Source organism: Plecotus auritus (assembly GCF_963455305.1).
Source record: "Plecotus auritus genome assembly, chromosome: 2".
NCBI lineage: Eukaryota > Metazoa > Chordata > Mammalia > Chiroptera > Vespertilionidae > Plecotus > Plecotus auritus.
Window position 1 is genome coordinate 166,892,196 of NC_137771.1, and position 14,610 is coordinate 166,906,805.

General features: G+C 42.9%; 2 protein-coding genes across 2 annotated transcripts in view; one reads left to right on the top strand and one right to left on the bottom strand.

Moving 5' to 3' along the window:
* ADPRH (ADP-ribosylarginine hydrolase) overlaps positions 1-14,610 on the top strand; it is a 51,608-nt gene that overhangs the window by 12,148 nt on the left and 24,850 nt on the right. The window lies entirely within an intron of this gene.
* The window catches only part of CD80 (CD80 molecule), a 35,346-nt gene that overhangs the window by 10,443 nt on the left and 10,293 nt on the right, over positions 1-14,610 (bottom strand). Inside the window, exon 3 of the mRNA XM_080658355.1 lies at positions 10,331-10,654. Coding sequence (XP_080514481.1) covers positions 10,331-10,654 — 324 coding nt within the window. The remainder of the gene's footprint in view (positions 1-10,330; positions 10,655-14,610) is intronic.

The following is a 14,610-nucleotide window of genomic DNA, read 5'->3' on the forward strand; positions in this document are numbered from 1 at the left end:
CCGGATCCGGCTGTTCTATCCGGTTCTCTTGCTCTCCCCTCCGCTCCTTTACTTTGAATTTATATTAGTTCACACAAACACTCCATCCATGCTTTTGTTCCGGACCTCCGGTCCAGTTTAAGAACCCATTGTGGCCCTCAAGTCAAAAAGTTTGCCCACCCCTGGTCTGGACTTTTCCTCATTTTTGTCTTTACAACAACACTGGGAGGTAGATTGTAGACAAAAAAAAGATCAAATATCACTAATTTCATATGATTTAATCTAATATAATTTGCATCCTATATAATAAAAGCCTAATATGCAAAGTGTCCAGTCATCTGGTTATCTGTTCAACCAATCAAAGCATAATATGCTAATGATATGCTAAGGCCACTCAACCGTTTGCTATGACATGCACTGGCCACCAGGGGGCAGATGCTCCAACCAGTAGGTTAGCTTGCTGCTGGGGTCTGGCCGATTGGGACTGAGCGAGATGGGCCAGACATGCCCTTGAGCCCTCCTGCAGTCCCTCCCTGGCTGGCCAACCTCTCTTATCCCTCCCTGGCCTCAGTCGTGCACTGGTGGGGTCCCTCAGCCTGGCCTGTACTCTTTCGCAATCTGGGACCCCTCGGGGTATGTTGGAGAGCCAGTTTTGGCCCAATCCCACAGGCACAAAAGGTTAATATGCAAATTGACTGAATGGTGGAATAACTGGTTGCTATGACATGCACTGATCACCAGGGGGCAGATGCTCAATGCAGGAGCTGTCCCCTGGTGGTCAGTGCGCTCCCTCATAGGGGGGTGCCACTCAGCCAGAAGCTGGGCTCATGGCTGGCGAGACCAGCGGCCGTAGTGGGAACCTCTCTGGCCTCTGCGGCTGAGCTAAGGATGTCCGACTGACGGCTTAGGCCCACTCCCTGGACTGTGAGAGGGTACAGGCTGGGCTAAGGGACCCCTCTTGAGTGCACAAATTTCATGCACCAGGCATCTAGTTTTATAAATAATGAAGTTGTGGTCTAATCATAAGCAGTAAGTGGCAGAACTGGTATTTGAATCTAAGTTTTTCAGGTACCAGAGCCTTCCTTTTCCTTGTCTTTCTTATACTTTGTTTCCTTTCCTTTCATCCTGATTTTTAAGGTCACAAAATGGCTCTCTTTTATTTGTCTGTGAACACCTATGAACCCATCAGCCAACTTGAGAACCAGCACACTGACAGTAACTTATGTAAATATTCTTGTGTTGTCTCAGCTGTCCTGTCTCCTTCTTCCCACACCTGAGGTAACCACTTTCCTAGAGTTTGTTTAGCACTCTCTTTCTTTTTCAAAAGTAGTCTTTTAATCAGGTATTCCTCTGTCCAAATTGTACACTAGTAAGCCTGTGATATTGAACATTAGCCTTTGCTAACCGCCTTGCAATTCTGATATGCCTTAATAGGACAGAGAGGCCTTCCCAGCATTACCCCAAGAGATGGGAGGCACTCCTGCATTTGCACAGTTGAGCCCCAATAAGATACTTAAGTGCATAGAAATCAGTGTGTCTCTCTCACATCAGTGTTTCTCTCTCAGTTTCTCCCCTCCCTTCCACTCTCTCTAAAATCAATGGAAAAAAAATATTCTCAGGTGAGGATTAACCAAAATAAATAAGTAAATAAATGAATGAATAAAACAAATAAGTAAATAAAGTGTATACAAAGCAAAGCACAGTGGAATGACTGCGGAGAACACAGAAGAAAGCTCTCCTCACCTCTTCCTCACTTATTCTTAGACTTAAAGAATTTCTACTGCCCAGCCATCATTTCTCAATGGTTTCTTAAATTGGACCGGAGGGCCGGAACAAAAGCATGGATGGAGTGTTTGTGTGAACTAATATAAATTACACTTTATTTACTTATTTGTTTTAATATAAATTCAAAGTAAAGGAGCGGAGGGGAGAGCAAGAGAACCCTCCGCTCTTTCGGCTCCACGGGCCAGATAGAACAGCCGAACGGGCGGATCCGGCCCGTGGGCCGTAGTTTGCCCACGGCTGCTCTAGCCAGTCTCACCAGGAAGCAAAGAGAGAGGACCCAAATAAACAAAATCAGAAATGAAAAAGGAAAAATAACAACAGACCCCACAGAAATACAAAGGATTGTAAAAAAATACTATGAGCAACTCTATTCCAACAAACTAAACAACCTAGAGGAAATGGACATATTCCTAGAAAAATACGATCTTCCAAAACTCAACCAAGAAGAATAAAAAAAATCTCAACAGGCCAATAACTAAGGAGGAAATTGAAGCAGTCATCAAAAAACTTCAAGCAAACAAAAGCCCAGGGCCAGACGGCTTCACAGGGGAGTTTTACCAAACATCCAAAGAATAACTGAAACCTCTCCTTCTCAGACTATTCTAAAAAATTCAAGAGGAAGGCACACTTCCAAACTCTTTCTATGAAGCCAGCATTACCCTAATTCCAAAGGACACTACAAAGAAAGAGAATTACAGGCCAATATCCCTGATGAACATAGATGCTAAAATCCTCAACAAAATTCTAGCAAATTGGATCCAGCATGTATCAATTAGAAAGTTGATACATCATGACCAAGTGGGATTTATTCCAGAGATGAAAGGCTGGTACGAAATCCGCAAATCAATAAATCAATAAACATGATACTTCACATAAACAAATTGAGAGACAAAAATCACATAATCATATCAATTGATGCAAAAAAGGCATTTGACAAAATCCAACACCCTTTCCTGATAAAAACTCTCAGCAAAGTGGGAATAGAGGCATCATACCTCAACATAATAAAAGCCTTATATGACTAACCTACAGCCAACGTCATACTCAATGGGCAAAAACTAAACTCATTTCCTCTAATAATGGGAACAAGACAGGGATGCCCACTTTTACCACTCCTGTTCTATATAGTACTGGAAGTGCTAGCCATAGCAATCAGACAACAAGAAGAAATAAAAGACATCCAAATTGGAAAAGAAGAAACAAAACTGTCCTTATTTGCAGATGACATGATACTATACATAGAAAACTCCAAAGACTCCATCAGAAAACTACTAGACCTAATAAATGAATTCAGCAATGTAGCAGGATACAAAATTAACACCCAGAAATCTATGGCCTTTTTATACACTAATAATGAACTCACAGAAAGTGAAACTAAAAAAAAAAAAAATCCCATTTACCATTGCACCAAAAAAAATAAAATAAAATAAAATAATTAAGATACCTAGGAATAAACTTAACTAAGGAGGTAAAAGACCTGTACTCTGAAAACTACAGGACATTGAAAAAAAAGATAGAGGAAGACATAAACAAATGGAAGAACATACCATGTTCGTGGATTGGTAGAATCAACATCATTAAAATGTCCATATTACCCAAAGCAATCTATAGATTCAATGCAATCCCCATTAAAATACCAATGGCATACTTCAAAGACTAATAACAAACTCTCCAAAAATTCATGTGGAATAAAAAAAGACCCCGAATAGCTGCAGCAATCTTGAGAAAGAAGTAGAAAGTTGGAGGGATCACAATACCAGATATCAAACTATACTACAAAGCCATTGTTCTCAAAACTGCCTGGTACTGGCACAAGAACAGACATATAGATCAATGGAACAGAACAGAGAACCCATAAATCAGCCCAAGCCATTATACATGATTAATATTTGACAAGGAGGCAAGAGCATACAATGGAGGCAAGATAGTCTCTTCAATAAATGGTGTTGGGAAAATTGGACAGATTCATGCAAAAAAAATGAAACTAGATCACCAACTTACGCCATACGCAAAAATAAACTCAAAATGGATGAAGGACTTAAACATAAGAAGGAAAACCATAAAAGTCTTAGAAGAATCCATAGGCAGCAAAATAGCAGACATTTGTCATAGTAATATCTTTACTGATACAGTTCCTAAGGCAATGTAAACTAAGGAGAAAATAAACAAATGGGACCACATCAAAATAAAAAGCTTCTGCACAGCAAAAGAAACGATCAACAAAACAACAAGAAAGCCCACTGCAATGGAGAACGTATTTGCCAATGTTATCTCCGACAAGGGTTTACTCTCCAAAATTTATAGGGAACTCATACAACTTAACAAAAGGAAGATAAGCAATCCAATCAAGAAATGGACAAGGGACCTAAATAGACACTTTTTGAAAGAGGACATACAGAAGGCCAAGAGACACATGAAATCATGCTCAAAGTCACTAATCATCCGAGGGATGCAAATCAAAACAACAAGGAGGTACCATTTCACACCTGTCAGAATGGCTGTCATCAACAAATCAACAAATGACAAGTGCTGGCATGGATGCGGAGACAAAGGAATTCGCTTGCACTGCTGATGGGAATGCAAACTGATGCAGCCACAGTGGAAAAAAGTATGGCGTTTCCTTAAAAAATTAAAAATGGAACTTCCATTGGATCCAGTAATCCCACTTCTAGGAATATATTCCAAGAAAACAGAAACACCAGTCAGAAAGGATATATGCACCCTTATGGTCATGGCAGCACAATTTACAATAGCTAAGATTTGGAAACAGCCTAAGTGCCCATCAGCAGATGAGTGGGTTAGAAAACTGTGGTACATCCACACAGTGGAATGTAAAAAAGAAGGAATTTGCAACAGCATGGATGGAACTGGAGAGCATTATGCTAAGCGAAATAAGCCAGTCAGAGAAAGAAAAATATCACACGATCTCCTTCATTTGTGGAATATAATGAACAACATAAACTGATGAAAAAAAATAGAACCAGAGTCATAGAAGCATTGAACAGACTGTCCAACCTATGAGGGAGGTGGAGGGTGAGGGGGTAAGAGATCAACCAAAGACTTGTGTGCATGCATATGAGCATAACCAATGGACACAGACGGGGGAGGAGAGGTGAGGGCATATGCTGGTAGGTGGAGGCGGCGAGGAAAGGTCAATGGGTTGAAAAGGAGACTTATGTAATACTGTAAACAATAAAGAATTTAAATAATAAAAAAAGAGAATATTTTCCCCCCCTGGTCAGTTGCTCAGTCATTAGAGCATTGATTCCCAACTTTTTTTTGGCCATGCCCCACCTAAGCATCTCTAAAATCCTGATGCACCACCCCCTGTGACATGTAATTCTTATTATTCCAAAAGTGAACTCCTATTCACGTGGAGGAAGCCTAAAAGGCCATTAACTTGGTCTAAACAAACTTCCAAAGTACATGGCATCCATGAAAGAGAAAAATAAAAGAAAGGACAGTTGAAGTACTGAGGAAGAAATCACTAAGAAATTGTTAAAAATCCTATCTAATAAAAGAGTAATATGTAAATTAACTGTCACTCCATGACAAATATGGCAGCGCCCATAGTGGCCGGGGCAGGATGCTGGTGGCGTTGCCCTGGCAATGTGAGCCCAGTGTCCGTTCCTCGGCCATGTGGAGGGGCCTCGGGCCAGAAGCGGAAGCCGAGAGCACGGGGAGCACCAGGAATGCTGGGAATCGTGGTTCTGGTGGTGGACAAATTGCTTGATCTCCTAGACCAGCCTTGGGCAAACTACGGCCTGCGGGCTGGATCTGGCTGTTCTATTCGGTTCTCTTGCTCTCCTCTCCGCTCCTTTACTTTGATTTTATATTAGTTCACACAAACTCTCCATCCATGCTTTTGTTCTGGCCCTCCGGTCCAGTTTAAGAACCCATTGTGGCTCTCGATTCAAAAAGTTTGCCCACCCCTGTCCTAGACACTCGAGCGAAGTGAGCCTGGAGCAAGTTACTGTTGCGGGTTGGGGATGGAGGGAAAGCAAAGGTGAGAGACATAAGTCAGAGTGTGGAGGAAAAATTAAAAGGAAGATATCCTGCAACTTCTAGGAAATCTCCATCAATGGAACAAAGGAAAAAAAAGAGCTCTATTATTCTGTGAGCACCAAACCAGACTGGGCTGGAGTCTCACACAATTCGCTCATATGATTGCAAAGACAGACAGAAACTTCACTCTTTCATGTACCCAGGCAGATACAATGCACGACATGCACGTTTTCACGGAAGAGACTTAACAGCACCGTTTGCTATACACCCTTTGGTAAGTCACCTTTTTGGTGGCCATCGGTGTTAGTTAATTGCCATAATCGAGAGTAAAAATTAAAACTTTTCTATCTCTATGACAAGCAGGTCCTTACAACTTGGAGCAAAGCAACTATAATCTATAACTAGAGGCCTGGTGCACGAAATTCATGCACGGGGGAGGTATGTGTGTCCTCAGCCCAGCCTGCATCCTCTCCAATCTGGGACCCCTCAAGGGATGTCCGACTGCCTGTTTAGGCCTGATCCTACCGGTAGGATCATCCCTCTCACAATCCAGGACTGCTGGCTCCCAACTGCTTGCCTGCCTGCCTTCCTGATAGCCCCTAACCGCTTCTGCCTGCCAGCCTGATCACCCCCTAACCACTCCCCTGCCAGCCTGATTGATGCCTAACTGCTCCCCTGCCAGCCTGTTTGCCCCTAAGTGCCCTTCCCTGCAGGCCTGGTCGCCCCCAACTTCCCTCCTCTGCTGGCCTGGTCACCCCCAGCTGCCCTCCCTTGCAGGCTTGATTGCCCCCAACTGCCCTCCCTTGCAGGCCTGATCCCTCCCAACTGCCCTCCCCTGCTGGCCTGATCACCAACTGCCCTCCCTTTTAGGCCTGGTCCCTCCCAACTGCCCTCCCCTGTTGGCCATCTTGTGGCAGCCATTTTGTATCCACATGGGGGCAGGATCTTTGAGCACATAGGGGCAGCCATCTTGTGTGTTGGAGTGACGGTCAATTTGCATATTACTATTTTATTAGATAGGATCATCTTTTCAAGTTCTGGCTCAACTTGGAACAGCCTCAGCTCTGTCTCCTATCCCTTTCCTAAGGTCATCTGTTTAGAATAACAGCTCCCCATCAAAGAAGTATTCCTCTGATTCTCATTTTATTCAACCAACCCAAGTTTTCAACATTCTTAATGGGTAGGGTAAAAATATTAGGAGAGGAAGAGGTGCACATGTTTTAGAAGGTTAAAATCCATTAACCTGTTACTCTGTTAACTAGTACAATTAGTTTCTCATTGTACTGGTTAATGGAGGCTTTCATATGTGCTGTGCTGTATTATATTATTTTGCAGTCTTAGGCAAATGTAGAGAAACCAACTTTCCCTGGTTAGCCTGAGGTTTTTCCAGTTTTACCATGAAAACCAGGGACTGAGGAGACCCTCCAGTCCTGAGCAAAACAGGGTAGTTGGTTACCCTAACCAACTGAGTGACTGTTTAACTTCTTGTTTCTCAAACTGTGGTCCTCAGCAGCCACACAGGCATCATCTGGAAGCTTGTTAGAAGTGCAGCATTGCAGATCCCACTGAGACCTGCTTCATTTGAATTTGCATTTTAACAAGCTCCTCTGGTCAGAAGCACATTCCCATCTGAGAAGCACTGCTCTCGTGGACTCTACTGGAAACATCAGGATTGGTTCTGGGTCAAATTAAGCATGTGAAGTTTCCCCTTTTGTCTTCCCTTACCTGATTTTGGTGTCCCACCCCTCTTCTGAGGCTCCCAGGACTCTCAGGTTGCCAGTTTAGCTATCTTTGGTCCCTCACTGTAATATGCTAGTAGGGCTTGTCCTCCCTGAAACTCTGCCTCTTTTCTATCCAAGTGTGCATGTCCTGGGTCTACTCTCTGGGTATTCTGCTAGAGGAATATGTATCTAATGTAATGAACTGATATAGACTAATATATTTGTGGTGCCACATCCTTTAGGTAACACATTTTCCTTATTAACAGGGATCTTGGTGGGAAGTATGTGTGTGTGTGTGGGTGTGTGTGTGCTGAAACTAGCAAAAGAGGACATAATGTCAGGAACTCCCAGGAATCAATGCAGGTCAGAACTTTGGAAGAAGTGGGCGTCTTAGAACTCCTCAAATCCCACCACCCTATATTTCCTCTCTCCACAAGTAGGAAATACACAGACTGAGGTTCAAGACAATTCCATGTAACTTTGGCTTACCTCCTAAATGTTAGGTGTGATTTGGATACTACAGATCACAGCTAAAGACCAAAGCAGGGAAGAACAATGAAGAATTTACTACATTGTCTATTATCAAGTTTAGTCATTATCATTATCTTTTAAAATACTATTTTTGTATCCTCACCCAAGGATATGTTCATTAATTTAGAGAGAGAAGAAAAAAGAGAGAGAGGAACATCGATGTAAGAGGAAAACATTGATTGGCTGCCTTCCACATGCCCCTCCCCTCCACGGGGGATGGAAACCACAACTTTTGGTGCACAGGACGATGGTCTAACCAACTGAGCCACCCGGCCAGGGCCATTATATTTTTTGTTGTTTATTTTCTTTTTGTATGTTTTCAATTATACATGACATTCAATATTATATTAGTTTCAGGTGTACAGCATAGTAGTGAGACATCAGTATAATTAAGAAGTGATTCCCCCCAATAAATCTAAAACCCACCTGGCACCATACATAATTATTATAATACTAGAGGCCTGGTGCATGAAAATTCATGCACTAGAGGGGGGGTCTCTCAGCCTGGCCTGCCCCCTCTCACAGTCCAGGAACCCTCAGGGGTGGGAGGCGACCCAGCAATCAGGGGAAAGCAATGCCCTATCACACCTCTGCTGCTGCCACTGCTGGCAGTGCAAGCCTCGTCTGGCCCTGGTTACCTGAGCCTCGGGCGGCCCTGGGCAGCTGGGCAGCCAACATCCAAGGCTTGCCTGCACCTCAGGCTGGCCCTGGGTGGCTGGGGGGCTGAGGGAACTGGAGGACTCTGGAGGCAGGTGCAGAGCGGTGGGGCCTGCCTGGGGGCGGGCCCGGCTTTGCCACACGCCTACCACCCCGGCGGTGCTGAGGGGACTGGGCGTGGCCATCTTGTGGCTGTGGGCGCTGCCATCTTTGAGGGCGGGGCAGTCAATTAGCATATTCTCTCCTTATTGGCCGTGGGTGCTCCCATCTTTGGGATGGTGTGAGGGTCAATTAGCATATTCCCTCTTTATTAGATAGGATTATCTTTTATTTTTTAATATATTTTATTGATTTTTTACAGAGAAGAAGGGAGAAAGATAGTTAGAAACATTGATGAGAGAAAAACATTGATCAGCTGCCTCCTTCACACTTCCTACTGGGGATGTGCCCGCAACCAAGGTACATGCCCTTGACCGGAATTGAACCTGGGACCTTTCAGTCCGCAGGCCAATGCTCTATCCACTGAGCCAAACCGGTTAGGGCAGGATTATCTTTTATTAAGAGGGTTGGTTTCCATTAAAAGCTCAACCACCCAGAAAGAAGAAGAAATGTGTTTGCATTTTAAGTATGAGGACACAGCCTAGGCCAGTGGTTGGCAAACCGCGGCTCGCGAGCCACATGTGGCTCTTTGGCCCCTTGAGTGTGGCTCTTCCACAAAATACCACCACCTTGGCGAGTCTATTTTGAAGAAGTGGCATTAGAAGAAGTTTAAGTTTAAAAAATTTTGGCTCTCAAAAGAAATTTCAATCGTTGTACTGTTGATATTTGGCTCTGTTGACTAATGAGTTTGCCGACCACTGGCCTAGGCTGTCTTTCTCAAGGAGGCTCAGGCTACCTCAGTGTCCTCTAGTATTATCACCTGTGAGTCCAAGCTCCTTTCTACCCAAGATAAGAAATGCCTACCCTTTGCAGTAGATGTATAAATAGGGCTTTGATTCATGAATTAATTTTCTTTCTTGTGGCAGGCATAAATTATGCTTTCAGTTCTCTAACATCTAACTTTGTAGGAATGACTGCTAGATGAGAGCTTCAAATACACAATCTATAATAATAAAAGCTAATATGCTAATTAGACTGGACAGCCATACAACCTTCCAGATGAAGCCAGGGCTTCAAGGGTCAAGACCCTTGCATGAATTTTGTTCATTGGGCCTCTAGTACATATAATAATAGTACAATAGCCATAGTTATAGACATTCAAATACTATTTGAAAAATATTTATGCCTCAATTGCTCTTATACCTTTCAACATACTTTCACACAAATATATTACCAGATCAAGAGCAGTTAATAGTATAGTTACATCAAATCAAACGTGTCTCCTAATGACTCAGAAGGCATTTGGGTCAATCTAGTGCCCCAAGATGATGGTCACAAACTCGGATTGTCAAAGTGCAAGAAATGCACACTAACAGATATTTCCAGGACATAATGAGAAACCAATTGGGGTTTACTGTAGAGATTCACTTAACCCTAAGGAATAAAATGAGATACATCCCTTTGGAGAAAATTTTCACCTAATTTAATAGAAGTATATCTCGAAGGGCATGAAGAGTCTGCAGGCTTAAAGTAAATCAGAAAATTCCACTGACCTGTGACCGTTAACATCACCTTAGTCAAGTGTCCCAACTTGTAAGTCCCCTTTTTTTCAGGCTTCTGAATGACACAGGTGTATATGCCCTCATCCGACGGACGCAGACCCAGGATCACAATGAAAGGGTTACTGATGATGTTCGTTAAGGTGCGGTTCTTATACTTGGGCCACACTTCCACGTTTCCGGATAAGACACTCAGCACCATATCACTATAATTTTTTTGCCAATAGATGCGAACTCTTGTCAGTTCATCAGTGGAAATGTTGCAATCACAGGATAGTACTGCCCTGTCATTCACCGGCTTGGTCACCTGGGTGATGCCTAAGAAGAGGCAAATAGAACAAGATTTCATATGTTTAGTAAATATAGATTCCTGCACAAGCAGGAATTCAGAGTTGGCAGTAACAATGTTATATCTTGTGGCTAAGCATATTCAAATAATTCATTTTGATTTTTTTGGTTCCCAATGCTGTTTTTTCCTTCATTTTTAAAATTGACCTCATCCAGCCTGCCCCCTGCCCCAGGACCTCACTGCCCCATAAAATTGACCATAGTAAGTATTTTTAAGAGCACAGTTCAATAGTGTTAAGTATATTCACATTGTTGTAAAACAGATCTCCAGGACTTTTTCATCTTGCAAATCTGAAACTTTGAACGTATTCAACAATACCCCCCTCCACCCCCGCCCCGGCTCTCTAACCCCTGGTAACCAACACTCAGTTTTGTTTCTATGAAATTGACAACTTTAGGTACTGCATAGAAGTGGAATCATGCAGTATTTGGTGTGTTGTTGTTTTTTTTAAAAAATGTATTTTTATTCATTTCATAGAGGAAAGGAGAGGGAGAGATAGAAGCATTGATGAGAGAGACACAGCAATTGCTGCCTCCTGCACGCCCAACACTGGGGATCAAGCTTGCAATTCGGGCATGTGCCCTGATCAGGAATCGAACCTGGACCTCTTGGTCCATGGGACCATGCTCAATCCACTGAGCCACTCCAGCAGGGCTTTTTTTTTTTTTTTTTTTTTTTAGAGCAGTTTTATATTCACATCAATATTAAGCAGAAGGTACAGAGATTTACCTTATACAGCATGTCCCCCACACATGCTTAGCTTCCCCATTATCAACATTCTGTACCTGAATGGTACATTTGTTTCAACTTGTGAACGTATAAGGACACATCACTATCACAAAATCCTTGCTTATGTTAGGCTCACTCTTGGTATTGTACATTCTATGGATTTGGACAAACTTACAATGACATGTATCAACCATTACAGCATCATACAGAATAGTTCACTGCCCTAAATATCTTCTGTGTTCTGTCTCTTCATCCATTTTCACCCCTAACCCCTGACAACCTCTGATTTCTTTACCACCTCCATAGTTTTACCTTTTCCAGAATGTCATATAGTTAGAATAATACAGAATGTAGCTTTTTCAGATTGTCTTTTTAAAATAATTCTTTATTGTTGTAAGTATTACATATGTCTCCTTTTTTCCCCCATTGACCCTCTCCACCCGTTCCTACCCTCCCCTCCTCCCCCTGCCCCAGGGCCTCACTGCCCCATGGTCTATGTCCATGGGCCATGCGTATATGCAAACAAGGTCCTTTGTTGATTACCTTCCACCCACCCACCTTCCCTCTGAGATTCTGGACTCTGTTCATGCTTCGAATCTCTGGATCCACTCCGTTTGTCAATTTATTTTGTTACTTAGATCCCACATATAAATGAGATCATATGATACTTGTCTTTCTCTGACAGACTTACTTCACTTAGCATGATACACTCCTTTGGTGTTGTTTTTCTAAAAATTGATTTCAGGGAGAGAGAGAGAGAGAGAGAGAACTGAGTCATACTGGCCAGGGCAGTATTTGTCTTGTTGTGACTGGCTTATCTTACTTAGCATAATGTGCTCAAGTTTCATCCATGTTTTAGCATGTGCCAGAATTCCTTCCTATTTTAGGAAGGAGAATAAGATAATGATGATAATGAATTCTTTACCCATTTATCTCTTGACAAACAGTGAGGAAGATGGTCCACTAGTCCCATTAGAAGAAGGGCTGTAGGAAACCTAGTATATGAGCTCCCACCACAGGTTAGACATGTACTCGGCTCCATAGGAATCTGGAAGTCATAGTTAAGACATGTGAGATCTTCAAGTGATTTTTATGATTATTCATTTGTACAGATGGTCTTATTTTACAGAGGAGGAAACGAGACCTCGGAAAGCAAACTGCTCCAGTTTCACATTTTCTGGCCAAAGATTTTCAGGCCACTCCCCTTTTTACTGGTTTCCTCAACTTTAGGGCCCAGGTCTAGGATAAGTAAGCCAGCACTGCTGGCACCCCAGCTGGGCCCTACCACCAAATGCTTTTGCTTTGAGAAACAGAGTCCTTTTTCCTTCCAGCCCTGGACTGACCCCATGACTTCAGACAGAAATCACTCCCTTCACACCCACCAGACAAGGCCTTGTTAGCATTCTGGACCATGTCTGACCGCTTCAGCTACCCCAAACAGACCTCTATCCATCTTTATCTCTCCTTGCCATCTGCATCCATGCAGCAGTTGCCCTACAACCTAGTTTTGCTAGAGGGCCCGCATTTAAAACATTCTACCCATTTTTCCATCAGTATATTCCAGAAATGCCAACATTTCAGCCTCCAAACTCCATTGCTTTGTTAGCTCCTGAGTACTCATCAGTAGCACCAAAATCCCTTCTCAGACGATATTTTACAAATTTTTCACTCAGAAGGCATGGTCACTTTTCCAATGCTGTGCAGAGTCCCTCTGAGCCCCAAGCTCTTTCACAACTGCCCCCGCCTCCCACCCTGACCCCCCGTACCATGTCCAGACCCAACAGACCCCCTGGGGAGGCCCATGTCTAGGGGTTCTAACTAATAAGTTAGTTGTTCCCAAAAAGAATCCAGGATTTCTAACTGATTTTGACATTTTGTAAAAAGAGAGATCTTAACTGAAAGTGGGCTAATTTTTTAAAACAAATTTATTGGGGTAACATTGGTTAATAACATAGAGATGTCAGGTGTACAAGTTTAGAATACGACATCTAAAGGTCTAGCCTCCTTCCATCCCCAGGTATTTGATCCCCTTTACCCTCTTCATCCTCCCCTCACCCACTTTCTGCACTAGTAACCACCATTCTGTTGTTTATGTTGTATCTATGAGTTTTGTTTTTTTGTTTATTATGCATTTATTGTTTTTGTTTTATATTCTACATAAGAGTGAAATAATATACTTCTTGTACTTTTTCATCTGACTTATTTCACTCAGCACAATAATCTCAAGATTCATTCATATTGTCACAAATGAAAATACCTCATTTTTTATGGTTAAGTATTCCATTATCCATGTACTATATCTTTAAAAAAATCTTTATTATTGATAGTATTACAGATGTCCCCCTTTTTCCCTCCATTGACCCTCTCCACCCTATTCCACTCCGCCTCACTACCCTATTGTCTGTGTCCATAGGTAATGCATATATGCATACAATATCTTTGGTTAATTTATTGCCAATCCTCCCTCCCCACTTCCCTCTGGGATTTTTCAGTCTGTTCCATGTTTCCATGCCTCAGATTCTAATTTATTCATCAGTTTATTTTGTTCATTAGATTTCTTGTTCATTTATTTTGATTTTTACATTGCATTGTCGATAGATATGTACGTATTACCATTTTATTGCTAGTGCCAGGTCTTGGGCCTCTTATTGATAGGTTTGGGCATGCTGACACCAGCTGCTGCTTGTTTGATAGATTTTAGAAAAGTCTGAAGCCTGAGCCAGGACAGGCCATTCATATGGAAAAGTCACTGCAAACAGCTTGGGTGGGGCTGCAAATTGGATAGGGTGGGATTTCAAGGAATCACCAGGGCAGAGCAAACAGTGTGAGCCATGCTGATGGAAACTCAGCTATGGCTGCCAGTCAGCTCTGTCATGATGGGGAGGTTCCAGCATAGGAACAATGTCCCCTGTGAGTACCCTCAGCTGGGAGAAAGCTGCCACCGCATTCCTGCCCTGATGCCAGACTATCGAGGTCCTCCCTGTATGCCACTGGGCCCCCCAAAGTTGCTGCCTGGTGCTGGAGCTCAGAGGAAGTGGGACCATGTAAGTACATGTGCCAGTTTTTTAAGAGGAGCTATCTGAGACTCCAGCAGCCTTTGTGTCATTCAGCCACAATCCTTGCTGATTTTTACAGCCCAAAGTTACAGGGACGTCTCTTCCCAGCTCTGGAACTCTGGGCTGAGGGGTCTGGTGTG